At 44.0% G+C, this 15956-nt stretch overlaps 1 protein-coding gene across 11 annotated transcripts in view; it reads right to left on the bottom strand.

Annotated features, from left to right (window-relative positions):
- LOC137434235 (serine/threonine-protein kinase/endoribonuclease IRE1) overlaps nt 1-15956 on the bottom strand; it is an 86898-nt gene that overhangs the window by 24144 nt on the left and 46798 nt on the right. For all 11 annotated transcript variants that reach the window (XR_013624665.1, XM_078785345.1, XM_068127036.2 and 8 more), the window contains 7 exons: nt 11235-11432; nt 7375-7585; nt 6963-7050; nt 6064-6253; nt 4570-4669; nt 4256-4455; nt 3606-3753 (listed from right to left, as the gene is read on the bottom strand). Coding sequence is in view for 10 of the 11 variants with exons in the window: in XM_078785345.1 (XP_078641471.1) it covers nt 3606-3753; nt 4256-4455; nt 4570-4669; nt 6064-6253; nt 6963-7050; nt 7375-7585; nt 11235-11432 (1135 nt within the window). In the remaining variant the exon portion in view is untranslated. The remainder of the gene's footprint in view (nt 1-3605; nt 3754-4255; nt 4456-4569; nt 4670-6063; nt 6254-6962; nt 7051-7374; nt 7586-11234; nt 11433-15956) is intronic.

The following is a 15956-nucleotide window of genomic DNA, read 5'->3' as shown; positions in this document are numbered from 1 at the left end:
TGAGAGGCAGGTTACACTTTGGTAATCATGTAATGTATGAGGTGTCGATAAAGTTATTTCAGCATTGCTTGGAACTCCCAAACTATAACATATACTGTGTTAGAATATACTGTGTATTGCTGGTGATGTCTAGTGTTGATCTGAGTCATTGTAAGGACAGGACAGTGAATGAAATCAACAGGACGTCCATTGAGATATGAAAACCACAGTGGGAAACGAGGAGAAGCTGATGTTTCCGGCGTTAACCCATCGTCTGGAGGCTTAACACCCCAAACATCAGGTTCTCCTGGTTTTCCACAGCAGTTAGCATACCTCAATCAACATCCTGTTGATTTGACCCATTAATTGTAGATACTGCATGTTAGCAGAATTAAATGTGCATATGCAGGGGCTTATGGGTAATATGTCACAGTGTTACCTTCAGTCTTCATTGAGGTATGACTCAAGCAACATCCTGTAATAATGATGTACCTTCCTTATTGTGTGGAGGCAAAGCTTGCAAATTGCTAGTAAGACTCACCTCCTCACCATCATCATTATCATCACTACCATCACCATCATGTCAATGAAGGAAAGGTATAGGTCTTAGTTTCACCACATATTTGAAAGCACTTCCTCAACCCCAAAGGGTAGAGAAACCACTTTTAATGGGGGCAGTGACCCCTTAAGACCGATGAGGTCACAGATGGTAAAAATTTTGATGACCGTCTCATGGATATCCGTATCACAGCATACTGTGGTTATCTAAATATTTGGCCTGGAATGTTTGGCCTATGCATTGCCCAGTGCCTGTGACAAAACTACAAGATGATTGTGCTTGTACTCAATGAAGTGATAGTGATTGTGTCCCACAGAACCTGTTATTAGGGTTGGTCTGTGAACGGCAAATTTGATTGGTCGTGATGATGTAAAATGCCATAATATATGTTGTGCAAGTACTGCTAAACGGAAGGTTTTGGAAAGTGCCAATAAGACGATTTGTGTTCTACAGTTTTCAAGTATATCGTTTATTTGAAATAAAATAAAGATTTTAAAGGTTTTAGGAAAAAAAAAACACCCAGAAGTTTACAGCCGTTGTTGCAGCATCTTTTACACCACCTTATTTAACACGTTACATTAGTTATTTGTGCCAGTTGTTTGTGTCATTTATGATGCCGCTAAAAGCAGGAAGATTCCTGCTTGGAATGATTTTCTATTTTGTTTGCCTGCCAGACAGGCAGCTAGATTAAAAAGGTATGCCACCACTCTCTGCGTGTGTGTGATCGGAATGAATTCATAGCCAAACTACTGCTAAACTACAGGTCCGTTTTCCGATTCATGTTCAGATTTCTGTTCAAAATATGAAATTCAATTGTTATTAAGTTGTTCCTTGATTATAAACCGACGTTTGTAGACAGACAGAGTGAACTTAATGTTGACCCCACTTTATGCTTTGCATGCACGAGGTAAAACCATTGATGTTAGTGAACAAACAACAACAACAACAACATGCATTTTAAACGCCATTTTCCCTGCTAGAGCGGGGGTTAGCCTTGCGGTCCCCATGACAATCTTCTCCATTTTGCCCTATTTTCTGCATCTCTCCTTGTTAACCCCCTTGCCTGCATTTCTTCTTCCACCATCTTTAGCTAAGTCTTTCTCGGTCTTCCCCGTCTTCTACTTCCTTCTACATTCATTTCCATCACTCTTCTCAACCAGTCACTTTCATCCTTCCTCAACACATGACCAAACCATCTCAACCTGTTCCTCTTCACACCATCAATCACAGGCTCTATTCCCATCATCTTTCGCAATTCATCATTTGTCTTCCTCTCTCTCAACGATACTCTGCACATCCGTCGAACCATTCGCATTTCCACCCTTTCCAACCTTCGTTGCTGCTCTACGTTCATTACCCATGTCTCGCTCCCATAAATCATAACACTTCTCACACATGCAGCATACACCTTTCCCTTCAGCTTCAACGACACTCCCCTCATCATCAGCACGCCACTCAATTCCCGAAACTTCTTCCATGCACATCTCACTCGAGCAACCGTTGCCGAGTCTGATCCACCTTCTCCATTCAGCATGTCTCCGAGGTAGCAAAATGTTTTCACACCTTCCAGCTTCATGCCGCCTCCAAGATCCAACTCAACATTTCCTCCATCTGCAGCTCCCTCTGTGCACACCTTACATTTGAATGTAGCTGCCACACTGGTTAATGACCCTCTCAGACCACTACATTTTTGATGAACCCACTCAGCGCACATTGTACACTGAATGGAGTTCACTCCGACACCCTTCCTACACAGAGCACAGGGCCACTTCCCAGTTCTTTCCACCTCACCACATGCTTTACCACTTGCCATCACCTTCGTCTTTCCGATATTCACCTTCAGACCTTTTGTCTCCATACATTCCTTCCACGTGTTCATCTTTTCCTTCAGTCCATCCATACTTTCCGCAATCAACACCAGATCATCTGCATACAACAACTCCCACAGTAAACCCTCCTTTACGTTCTGAGCCAGCACCTCCATCACAGCTACAAATAGTAGTGGACTTAGTACCGACCCCTGATGCACTCCCACCTTCACCTCAAACTCACCACTGTTCCCGTCCTTCGTCCTTACAGCTGTGCGCGCTCTTTTGTACATTGCCATCACTACTCTGATCAACCATTCCTCCACTCCTAACTTCCTCAATGCCCATGTCAATACTTTGCGTGGAACCCGATCGAATGCTTTCTCCAGATCAACAAACCCAAGAAACAACTTCTTCCTCTTCTCCATGTACTTCTCCTGCAACTGCCTCACAATGAAAAGCGCGTCTGTCGTTCCTCTTCCTGGCATGAATCCAAACTGCATTTTGTGGATCTTCACTTTCTTCCTTATCCTCCTCTCCAACACCCTTTCCAATACCTTCATTCCATGCTCCAATAACTTTATCGCTCGGTACGAGCCACACTCCAGAGGGTCACCTTTCCCCTTGTATAGAGGGACGAGGGTACTCAGTTCCCAATCCACTGGAATGCGGCCTTCTTTCACCACCAGATTACAGATCTCTGTCATTCTCTTCACACCCCAACTTCCTGCTGCCTTCAACATATCTCCCACAACTCCCGTCGGCCCTCCCGCTTTTCTACCCTTCATTGCTTTTATCGCTTCCTCAACTTCCTTCTCAGTTATCTTCTCTGCCGGTCCTAAAACTGGGTTACTCTCTATGTTGCCATCCCATTCATTCTCTATGTTCAACAGCATTTCCATATATCTTTTCCATCTTCCTTTAATTCCATCTGGTTCCACAACGATTGTCCCACTTCATCCTTCAAGCAACTCACCCCCATCACATCACACCTCTCTTTCGCTATCTGCTTTGCAATCCTGAATACTGCTTTCTGACCCTCTTCCGAATCCAAGCGTTCTCCGAACATTTTCCTACATTCCTCCTGCGCCTTTGCTACCTCTTTCTTTGCAGCCTTCCTGGCTGCCTTAACATTTTAACATTAATGTTAGTGAACATATTACATGAATCGAAGTGATCATGCGAGTTACCATGCAGCACTCGGTATAGTTGTTATCTCTTATCATGCCATAATGCACGTTATGCTGTTATAGTCTCACCACAGTCATCTTGGAGCAATGCATCCAGCTCACTGTGACCATGAAAGATGTTCCCTTGCCTTTGCAGTGGCTCTCCGAATGGGTGTCGTCCCCCAGACATTGCAAAATAAAAAACGCATCCCAACGAGAAGATATCCACTGCTGTTGTCTGTGGTAGGGGTGTGGCACGGTGGAGATGTTAGTGTGCACAGGATCACGTGTTCAGGTGAAATGTTTATAAACTGTCTGGTGACAAACCTCAAGGCTGCATATATTTAAAGTATTGATTAGAACAGAATTATCGACCAGATATGAAAAACTGTTAACTTCCCTGTGAACTCAATGAACCACATGTTTTTAGCTCTAAGCATGTCTGATGATTTCTAAATTAGCTTCCTTGTTGAGCTGCTAATATATCTTCTGGAGGTGCTGGTAGGACAGGATCTTATACAAGCTTCTTCTTCCTTCTCTTCCCTTTATAAGGGTTGAGGTCCAACAGTACCAAGCTTCTGCCCTGCCTTGCCCGCTATACTTCGCCACTTCCTCCTCAGCCAACTCTCCCCACTCTCTAACCACCCCCACCTTATCAATATCCATCCTCATTGTCAAAGGTATATCTCCATTGTCAAAGCCTTGTCCGACTCCAATCTATCAGTGAGGTTGTCCCTTACTGGGTTTTCTTTGCAGTCCTCTTGTAAAAGCTCAGGGGCAATCCAGCCTTCGGTTCCGGTGGCCCCCGAGTGTCGGCTGAAGCTGTGTCGCCCAACAGCCAGCTTCTTGCACAGACCAAAGTCAGAGATGGTGGCACGTACACGACCCATCGCACCAGGTGCTGAGATCAGGATGTTGTGTGGCTTCAGGTCACGGTGCACTGTAATCAGAAAGCACGAGTTACCGTCACTTTCTACCCGTAGTTACATCTAAATATTTGGTGCAAGCATATATTGGTTTCTCAGTCACATGATGTAGCATTTAGGAGGCCTACCGATGTTGAGGGAATGAAGATGGGCAAGTCCCGTGGTCGTCTGCCAAAGTGCAGATACGAGGTCCAGTCCTCGGCGGTCAAATTGTCTATCGGTGATGAACTACGATAAGGACAGAATGCAGAATAAAACAATTACAAAACAATATTGATATAGCGATAGCATAGGTGATGATGGAGACGAGATTTCCTTTTCTCAAGATCATGTAGCTCATGATAAAAAACAGGCATTCTGAGTATTGCGCTGCAATACATGTCCCCTACCAGCAGTCTGTCGTCCGGAAAACTGTTGGGGAAATTACCAAGGGTTATTTACCTTCAGGTTCTGAATCGTTCCCAATCGCTAATTAACTCAGGACGGGCTCACCTGTGATTCGCACTCGGGACTTCGATTTATACACCTTGCAGACAGGTCAGCAGAAGCACGAGAAAATAAGTTGTTGATAAAGAACCTTTCTAGACGCTAAATATCAGTAATTTATTATATTTTCCGGTTCACGATCAATGATCGATGTGTATATATATATATATGTTGCTCGGCTTGGCTCCGCCCCTCCGGAAAGCACGCGCTGTGTCGCGCTGTTGACGTTCGCGAGACGAGGCTGAGGGCGCGCAGTGCGGCTTGAGGAGAACTCGAGAATAAACAAGAGATATCCATTTTTTAAAATATTTTCGTTTAATTAACGGTACCTACCAAACCACGTGCCCTGTCGCAAATTCCAAAAGGACATTTTAGTAGACTGACATGCTGAACAGATCTGTGAAGTTTCCCCTCGATTGGATCAAAAATGAGGGAGCGGCGCGGTTTTAAAGGTTCATGCTTAAAAACGTCATAACTCTGAAACCATGTGACGCATGACGTCATACTCGATGACTTTTTTTTTGTTCGACATGGGTATGCGATTCCGCCTGCAAAGTTTGGCCTCGATCTGTTCAGCCGTTGCAGAGAAACAGGGGGTTTTCGTGTTTTCACGAAAAACAATATGGCGGCCTAACCACGTGACCTGTGACGTCATAATTACCATTAAAATATTCTGCAGACCGAGTCCCCCCTACGGTGAAAATTATATCTCAATCGGTCCAATTATTGCAGAGAAATTGGTTTTTAAAGGAAATTTCAACTTAAAATGGCACTGAGTTAAGGATCATCAGAATTATCAGAATTCCCAAAGTTCAAAGTGCCATAACTTTGTCAAAAATGATCGAAACGTCGTGAAGTTCGAACTTGATCTGTAACTTATCATGAGGAAACCATGTGCCAAGTTTGAAATCATTAGCGTTAAGCGTTTAGAAAAAAGGTCCAGAAAACTGTTCTTTGCGTGACGGACTGACGGACTGACAGACTGAGGGACGGAGGGACGGCGTGCAAACCTATAGTCCCTTCCGGTGTACACCGGTAGGGGACTAATAACACCAGTGAAAGTGAAGGCAGTGATGAGAATGCTGGTGATTGGCAGGAATAAAACTCAACCAACTACAATAGTCTGATGACACTACCTGGTGCAGTGTGGCAGCACAGAGCTCCAGCGCGATATAGTGGAACTGCGGGTCATGTTCGGTGCAGAAGTAGCGAACCACGTTGGGGTGGTCGTCTGACTCACGAAGCAGGCTCACCTCACGATCGGCCAGTGCCCAGCACTCCGCTACCACACGCTTTACCGCCACTGGCCGGCCTTCAAATTCACCCCTGCCGGCCAGCACGCAACAAAGCTGTTATCTCATGCCAAGTGCATGAAAAAACTAGAACGACACTCAGTAGAGAGCATACCTCTGCCAAGTGAACAGTTTACGTTTTGTATCTCAGAGTAGACCAGAAAATCACAATACAGAATCACATTTAATCAAAATCAATCACAGGAATCACCATAGGTCGAGTCTTTCGTACCCTGATCTACCCCTCGTTTTAGGCCATATCATTCAATGGTGAAGATTCACTTTAGAAAACTCTACTAGCTGGATCCAGATCTTCACCAACATTGAATCGATTATTCCTCGTCACACACAAAACCTCTCCACCAAGTTTCGTCAAAATCCATCCACAACCTTTTGAGATATCTTGCTATATGTATCGTTTTTGGCCCCATCTCCCAATAGTGAAGAATGACTTTAAAAATTCTAGTAGCCGGATTCGAATCCGGATCTTCACCAAAATCTAATCATTTCGTCGGTGTCACATATGCTACATCTCTGCCAAATTTCGTCCGAATCCGTCCACAACTTTTTGAGATATCTTGTTCACAAACAGACAGACATACAGACAAGGGTGAAAACATAACCTCCATCCACCTTTGGTGGTGGAGGTAATAAAACCCACAACAGATTTTTTCAGGTGGGCAATAACACTTGGAAGGGACAAGTTGCTTTCATGCCAATTCGTGGACACTACAATGGCTTACCTGAACACAAAGGTCCCTTCACCTCCACGGCCCAATATAGCAAGAGGGTCATATGAAATTTTCCCAATCACATGTCCAGTGCTGGCCCCTGTAAGATTCATGGAAGATTTTATAAATAACACACACACAAACACACACACACACACACACACACACACACACACACACACACACACACAAACACACACACACACACACACACACACACAAACACAAACACACACACACACACACACACACACACACACACACACACACTTCAGGCAGTCCTATATATATGTATTTGTATATTCTCAGTATATGCTCATAATGTATGCACAACAATGCATTCTTATACCTTTTCCTGTTTAGAATGACAGACATCAGCACGTCATGCATGCACCTTATGTAGCTAATTTCAACCGTCTCACACCTTCTGATCCTGAAATTCTGGTTTTCCCAGAACATTCCAAAGAAGCTTGGGAAGCTATGGAAGGAGCTGATTGAGAGTCACTGCTACGAGACCCCCGGCTGGATAACTCGGAAGTTTGAGAATCATGATTAGTCACGTGAGAAGCATGCTGGAGTAGATGGAGAGCCTCATTTAGCTGCTTCTGAAACTGTTGCTGCTGCTGTTTCATTGCCTGTAGATAATGCAGAGCACAACGGGGAAACAGAGCAAGCACAACGCATTCATCCCTTTTATTACAACCGACAGAGCTCACACATGACCCTTCTTTCTAAAATCCATTTGGAGGTTCAACTCAAGTGAAGTAAGGTATAATTAAACATGCAGAAACAAAGGCTGGTAATGGAAGGTAAAACGTTACCATTCCAAGGGTGATGGGATGGAATGATGAAGATGATCAGCAAGTATAAAGAAAATCCGAGGTGGACATTATAGACGGAGATATTGAGAGTACAAAAATCACGGGAAGGTATTGGGAGATATGAATAAGAGGGAAGTAAGGAATTGTAATAAATGAAATTCTACCAGTAACAGAAGTATCTAGAATGGCACTTCGTAGAGCGCATGCTCTGCCAGACTGGACACTTTATGCTTTGTGTCCCACTGATGGGCCGAATCTGGATCAGGACCTGAATCAACATCTAATCGGCTTGTTCTTGACACCCAACCAACCCATCCACCTAGTTTTGTCATAATCCATCCAGAACTTTTTGAAATAGCATGCTATATTGTGTTTTTGGCCCCATTTGTCAATGGTGATGTCACGTAAAAAAAAATTTAAATTCTCGTTTCCTGATCAATATCCAGATCTTCACCAAAATGGAATCAATTCGTCCCCCCTCCACCCTCCCCCCGCACCCTCCGCACATCCTCAGACCACAATTTTTGTAATGCCTTGAACAAACATTGGTACATCATGGGTGATGGAGATTATGGTGAAGTTTCATCAAGACTGCATGTGTAGTTTCTGAGAAGAAAGCCAATACCTATTTTGGGGGGCAACCTTCCCCCCCCCCCCCCCCCCCGTAGACCCCAAAGGGGCAGAGTTTTTTTTTAATGCCGTGAACAAACTTTGGTACATCACGGGTGATGAAGTTTCATCGAAATAGTGTGTGTAGTTTCAGAGGAAAAAGCAAATTCCTATTTTGAGGGGGTCAAACCTGGATCCACTTTGACCTGGGTAAATCCCCAGGTAAACCCCGATTTTTTTAATGACGTGAACAAAATTTAGTCACAACTAAATCACAACAATCACAACAAAGACAACAAAGTCACAACAAAGTATCATTTGTGCCAAGTTTGGTCACAATCCCATCAGCGGTTTCGGAGAAGAAGTTGCAAGTGTTTACAGACGGACTGACGACGCGCCATCGCATAAGCTCCCCTGAACTACCAGGTGAGCTAAAAATGACTGATTTCTACCCACCATACCTCTACTCCTGCTCTTCCTGCACTTCCCAGAAATTTCCTTCCCTTTCTTGCTCTTTCTCCATCACCTTCAATCTCCTCTTCCTGTCCTCACACATCTTTTCCATTCCCCTACCCTCCTCTTTCTCAATTTTTTTTCTCTCAGTTTATCACTCCATTCCATACCTGCATATGTGTTTCATCGGAATTTTTTTATTATTATTTGCTCATTTTCAAAATTCCATATGAACAGAACATTTTCAAAATCCAAATATTATTGAAAAATTTACTTTCACTGCCACTTCAAGTATAAGCTAGAATGACACTCGGTAGAGCACATACCTCCTCCAGGCTGAGAAGTTTTGTATTATATTAATAAATAGGCACTCCGGACTTTCGCATCAATTGCTGCAAAAAGTATAGTCTGTTTTTTGTAAGAATCAATTGCTGAAAAAAGTATAGTCTGTTTTTTGTAAGAATCAATTGCTGAAAAAAGTATAGTCTGTGTTTTGTAAGAATCAATTGCTGAAAAAAGTATAGTCTGTGTTTTGTAAGAATCAATTGCTGAAAAAAGTATAGTCTGCGTTTTGAAAGAATCAATTGCTGAAAAAGTATAGTCTGCGTTTTGAAAGAATCAATTGCTGAAAAAAGTATAGTCTGCGTTTTGTAATAATCAATTGCTGAAAAAGTATAGTCTGTGTTTTGTAAGAATCAATTGCTGAAAAAAGTATAGTCTGTGTTTTGTAAGAATCAATTGCTGAAAAAAGTATAGTCTGTGTTTTGTAAGAATCAATTGCTGAAAAAAAGTATAGTCTGCGTTTTGTAATAATCAATTGCTGAAAAAGTATAGTCTGTGTTTTGTAAGAATCAATTGCTGAAAAAAGTATAGTCTGTGTTTTGTAAGAATCAATTGCTGAAAAAAGTATAGTCTGCGTTTTGTAATAATCAATTGCTGAAAAAGTATAGTCTGCGTTTTGTAAGAATCAATTGCTGAAAAAAGTATAGTCTGCGTTTTGTAATAATCAATTGCTGAAAAAGTATAGTCTGTGTTTTGTAAGAATCAATTGCTGAAAAAAGTATAGTCTGTGTTTTGAAAGAATCAATTGCTGAAAAAAGTATAGTCTGTGTTTTGTAAGAATCAATTGCTGAAAAAAGTATAGTCTGCGTTTTGTAATAATCAATTGCTGAAAAAAGTATAGTCTGTGTTTTGTAAGAATCAATTGCTGAAAAAAGTATAGTCTGTGTTTTGTAAGAATCAATTTCTGAAAAAAGTATAGTCTGTGTTTTGTAAGAATCAATTGCTGAAAAAAGTATAGTCTGCGTTTTGAAAGAAGACTGTAAATGTTTGACTGGTGTGTGCTTAAAATATTCTAATTAGTCTAAAGGTCTAAACTCTAAAGGGTACATTCCAATAGTAGTTAGTGTCTCAATGGTCGAAAGCTAAATCGTCTAAAGCCCAATACTTTGGGGTCTAAAGAGTCTTAAGGTTCTTCGGGGTATTTGGGGTCTAAAGGTTCTTTAATGGTCTCTAGTGGTCTTGGTGGTCTTAAGGGCTTCCTTTGAGGTATTTTGGATCTAAATGGTCTTGTGGAGTATTAGGGGTCTTGGGAGTCTCCAGGGTTTTGGGGGTATTCAGAGTTTTGGGGATCTTAAGGGTCTTGGGGTCTTTAGGGGTCTTCAAAGGTCTAAGGGGACTCAACAGTCTGAAAGGTCTTGGGGTCTTTAGGGGGTCTTCAAAGGTCTAAGGGGACTCAACAGTCTGAAGGGTCAAAATAATTTTAAGGTACATTCCAATAGAATGGAAATCGTAGATAAATAGTCACACGGCTTCACGAACAGGCTTCATGGACGGACGGACGGATGGATGGACGGATGGACCATGTTTTTCGTTTATATATATTTATAGATATAGATATACAGTATATATATCAGTGAATAGGTTGAAATAGGTTGAAATAGATGGGGAGAATAAGTGAATAGGTTGAAAATTGACAGGTTATGGGACCTTGACTTTTGACCTATTGACCTTAAAAACAATAGACTTACAGCTTGTCCACTACCTCGTCAAGGTGGTGACATTTCATGAATATCGGATTAAAAATGTGACCTGCAGGCAATTGACATAAAAACAGACAAACAAACAGACAGGGAGGAAAACATAACCTCCGTCCACCTTTGGTTGGTGTGTTTGGTAATAAGATTTGGCTGGTAATAAGAGTACGGTACACCAGCTGTGTCCTGCCATCCTTTAGCTCATTTGGAACCAACAACACAGCCAATCACTACTTAATGTCTATCAACAAATTAACCGATCACCATTTCTGAACGACTTCAGTCATCACTTCCCACATGCTAAACACTTATCCAGCTGATCACTGCTGTCATTGCATGTCTGATCTGGACATATAATTTATTACCTTTGGGTACAACAGCAGAACAGCAACACAACTGGCAAGCAACAAAGAACCGCAAGCCAGTAGAAACTGCTCCATCAGTCTTCCTCCTTGCAGAAGGGTAACTGGCTCTGGTTGTGCAGCAATTGCCACCCTGGCAGCCCACTCGGCCCAGGTAGTGGGTGGTTTTGAATCATGATACGACCTCAAGTCCGTGATTCTCTGAGGATATAAGGTAGAGTATACAAAACAACAATGTTCAGTGAAATTCAAACATAATGTCGGTATTATAACCTTGTGACAGATGCATGATTTGTAGAACACATGTGCAAGGGTTCACAGCCCAACATAAAGGTAATGGTAACAAATGTGAACTACTATGCAGTCAATTAAGGTGGCTGGCCTGAGATCTACGGGTCCTGATTTTGAGCCCCTGTCATGCCGTTGAATTAACACCAGGTGGGTTGACTCAGCCTGTCAACATTCCAAGGTTGGCAAAACGAGTACCAGCTGACTGGTAATAGTGGACATTGCATCAGCGGCACAGTCGCACCCATAGAAAATGATGCAACCGGCAGCCACAGGCTGCACACGAACCATCGATCATCTATACAGTCTTGTGTATGTGTGGTTGGGACAAATTAGAAAGATAGAAGTGAAAAAATAGAGAGATGGAGATAGGGAGACAGAGAGACAAGGAGGAAGAGGGACAAGGAGGCAGAGAGACAGGGAGGCAGAGAGACAAGGAGGCAGAGAGACAGGGAGGCAGAGAGACAGGGAGGCAGAGAGACAGGGAGGCAGAGAGACAGGGAGGCAGAGAGACAAGGAGGCAGAGAGACAGGGTGGCAGAGAGACAGGGAGGCAGAGAGATGGGGAGACAGGGAGGCAGAGAGACAAGGAGGCAGAGAGACAGGGAGGCAGAGGGACAGGGATACATGGAGGCAGAGAGATGGGGAGACATTGAGGCAGAGAGATGGGGAGACATGGAGGCAGAGAGATGGGGAGACATGGAGGCAGAGAGATGGGGAGACATGGAGGCAGAGAGATGGGGAGACAGGGAGGCAGAGAGATGGGGAGACAGAGACAGGGGGACAGTGAGACATGGAGGCAGAGAGATGGGGAGACATGGAGGCAGAGAGACAGTGGGACAGTGAGACATGGAGGCAGAGAGATGGGGAGACATGGAGGCAGAGAGAAGGGGAGACAGGGAGGCAGAGAGACAGGGGGACAGTGAGACATGGAGGCAGAGATAGGTGCACAGGGAGACATTGAGGCAGAGATAGGTGGACAGGGAGACATTGAGGCAGAGAAATGGGGAGACAGGGAGGCAGAGATAGGTGGACAGGGAGACATTGAGGCAGAGAGATGGGGAGACCGGGAGGCAGAGATAGGTGGACAGGGAGACATTGAGGCAGAGAGATGGGGAGACAGGGAGGCAGAGATAGGTGGACAGGGAGACATTGAGGCAGAGAGATGGGGAGACAGGGAGGCAGAGATAGGTGGACAGGGAGACATTGAGGCAGAGAGATGGGGAGACATGGAGGCAGAGAGATGGGGAGACATTGAGGCAGAGAGATGGGGAGACATGGAGGCAGAGAGATGGGGAGACATGGAGGCAGAGAGATGGGGAGACATGGAGGCAGAGAGATGGGGAGACAGGGAGGCAGAGAGACGGGGAGGCAGAGAGACAGGGGGACAGTGAGACATGGAGGCAGAGAGATGGGGAGACATGGAGGCAGAGAGATGGGGAGACAGGGAGGCAGAGAGACAGGGGGACAGTGAGACATGGAGGCAGAGAGATGGGGAGACATGGAGGCAGAAAGATGGGGAGACATGGAGGCAGAGAGATGGGGAGACAGGGAGGCAGAGAGACAGGGGGACAGTGAGACATGGAGGTAGAGAGATGGGGAGACAGGGAGGCAGAGAGACAGGGGGACAGTGAGACATGGAGGCAGAGAGATGGGGAGACATGGAGGCAGAGAGATGGGGAGACATGGAGGCAGAGAGATGGGGAGACAAGGAGGCAGAGAGACAGGGGGACAGTGAGACATGGAGGCAGAGAGATGGGGAGGCAGAGAGACAGGGGGACAGTGAGACATTGAGGCAGAGAGATGGGGAGACATGGAGGCAGAGAGATGGGGAGACAGGGAGGCGGAGAAGCAAACCTTATATGAAAATGGATCTTCATGGTCATAAGAAGGAAAGGTAAAATTCAAGGTTGTAAGAAGGAAGGTAATCGATAAACAGTTTCTATTATCCCTTGAGCGTCCATTTATACAGCTTTGCTTTTGCATAATTGTGGCAACCTGAGAGGATGAATCAAATGAAAAATTGTGAAAGACTAATCCGTTTGCTGCCTGGAAGGCTTGGAGGTGCTCAGACCACTTAATGCCAGAAGGAGCCCCGCTTCACATGGATGTATGAAGTCAACATGAATCTGAGAAGAACAACAATGAATGTTTTATCCCTCAAATGCATTTGAACCTTGGTGGGTTGGGTGTTTTAGCCTGAGAGCTCAAACCAGCTAATAAACACCGTTTATCAGACAAAAAGACAAAATTCCTTGATATTCCGGTCACAAGAAAAAAAAACTGAAAGGGAATTGGGTTGAACATGTAGCAAGAAGCACGAACAACTAGTGGACAACAAGAATTACAAACTGGTAACCTATAGAAGGTCCAGGAAGAAGCATAGGTAGATCGAATATCTCAAGGAGAGTTGAAATTGAAAAGTGCAATTACTGGAGCACAATGGCCTCAAATTGCATCGAATGGAGCCTGATGGACCATGTACGGGTAGGGAGGAGGTTGGGTGTATAATGGGAGGGTCTCTTCATCCTGCAATGGACTAGATAGGCTGGTCAAGTCAGGTCACATTACTGTAATCTGATATCAATTGCTCCTATCTATAAAATGATTGGTCTTCAGGGATTACATTTGATAGAGGAAAAAAAATAAAATGATGAAAACTTCAGAATGGCGAAAAGTACAATGTTGATCAACAGGAAGTGTGGGGAACATGCATTGCGGACCTGTCAGCAAAATTGTTCCCTTTTCATCTTTCTTTTGCCATACAATTGTTTAAGGGACAACCTATTGTGCTGTTGGGAGTCATGGAGCCAGCTGATGGAGCCGGTAATTCAAGTGCATTTTCAGGCTGGAAATTTCAACCCTTGTTCACGCACAAGCACCTGGCTGTGACAGAAAGCTTCCGCAGAAAAGGGCATCCGAACTCTTCTTAAATCGATTGTGATGCAGAAGAAAAATGTACATGAACTCCACCAACAGATCTTACAAAGAATAATAAATCCATGAAGTAGGATGTTGGCATCTGCTGAAGAAGATGAACACAGACACACCCAATGCATAAGGACAATTCAGAAGGATTGGGGGTGAGGGGTGAAGGAGGGGGTTAACATGTCCTAAAAACGGTCTGTGTGTCATGGTAAATGTGTCATGGTAAATGGACGTCTTTGACCATGTTGTAAAATCAAGATACAACATCGTCCCAAAAATAGGTTTAATCGAAATTCGTTCTCAACAGCATCTAGAGAGAAACCAATAAACATTGTATTAATATTACAGGTGAATACAGGTGCGTACAGGTGGTATGACTATAAATGAGCTTATGATATATATAGCAGAATCGTTACCTTTCTATGGAAGCCCAGAGGAGCTATAGAGTTACATTGCGATGATGGATGTACATCTCCTGTCTGCGCTGAAAGGCAGTCTCTTATATATAGGAGCCGCGAAGGTGTCACGTAGCGGCCATGAGGAGAATAACATCAGAGTCGTAACTTGGATGACGATTTCATCACATTCTCCCCGCGCTTAGAACTTAACTAGGCGGTAATGAACAGCAGACACATACTGATAATTCAGCAGAGGGATACATAGGAATGCAAAGAACGAAATACATTGGAAGGATGTTACTGCCAGTCGAACGTCCAGGGGCCATCAATCCCGATGGCAGGGTTACTGCATTTCAACCTGTTAGCCTGGTTAGCAATCAATCCCCAGATATAGATGTATCGAGGAGGAAATCCCAATCAAGAAGATATCGAACCGAGCAAGCAGTGTTCATCCCAGGGAGAAGACGATGAGCCCGTGGGTAGCAGTACAGTAGTCTTACAGTGGGGTAGTCGGCACAGTAGCTAGATTAGATAATTTGTACCTCGTCGAACAGTGGGGTAGTCGGCACAGTAGCTAGATGGATAAGGTGTACCTTTGCGATATGCAACTCATTACATAAGGTGTGCCTTGTCGAAGAGCGAATGTCCATTCGTCGCAATGCAACGCATTTCAGGCAGATGTGTCGATGTGGAAGATGTGTAAACCAGTAAGCCATGTCTATTCGTCGCAAGGCAACACATTACAGGAAGATGTGTCGATGTGAAAGATGTGTAAATCAGTAAGCCTCTTTACAGTAAGCTGTAACAGTAAGTAAGATTACATGACGGGAGGCCACTACAGTAAGTCCATTACAGTAAGTCTGTACCTGCCTTGGCTCCCAAGGGTACATGGTCGATGTGTAAGTCAATTACAGTAAGTCTGTACCGGCCTAGGAGTTGTAACAGTAAGGAAGATTACATGACAGGAGGCCACTACAGTAAGTCCATTACAGTAAGCACTGCAGTAAGTCCATTACAGTAAGTCTGTACCTGCCTTGGCTCCCAAGGGTACATGGTCGATCCATGTTAAGTCCATGTCATGGAATTGCCGAGGGAGAGAATCGATGAGAGCC

The sequence above is a fragment of the Myxine glutinosa genome, chromosome 10, assembly GCF_964187855.1.
Source record: "Myxine glutinosa chromosome 10, kmMyxGlut1.1, whole genome shotgun sequence".
In the NCBI taxonomy this organism is placed as follows: Eukaryota; Metazoa; Chordata; class Myxini; order Myxiniformes; family Myxinidae; genus Myxine; species Myxine glutinosa.
Note: the sequence above shows the minus strand (reverse complement) of the source record. Positions and strands in the feature narration are given on the sequence as shown.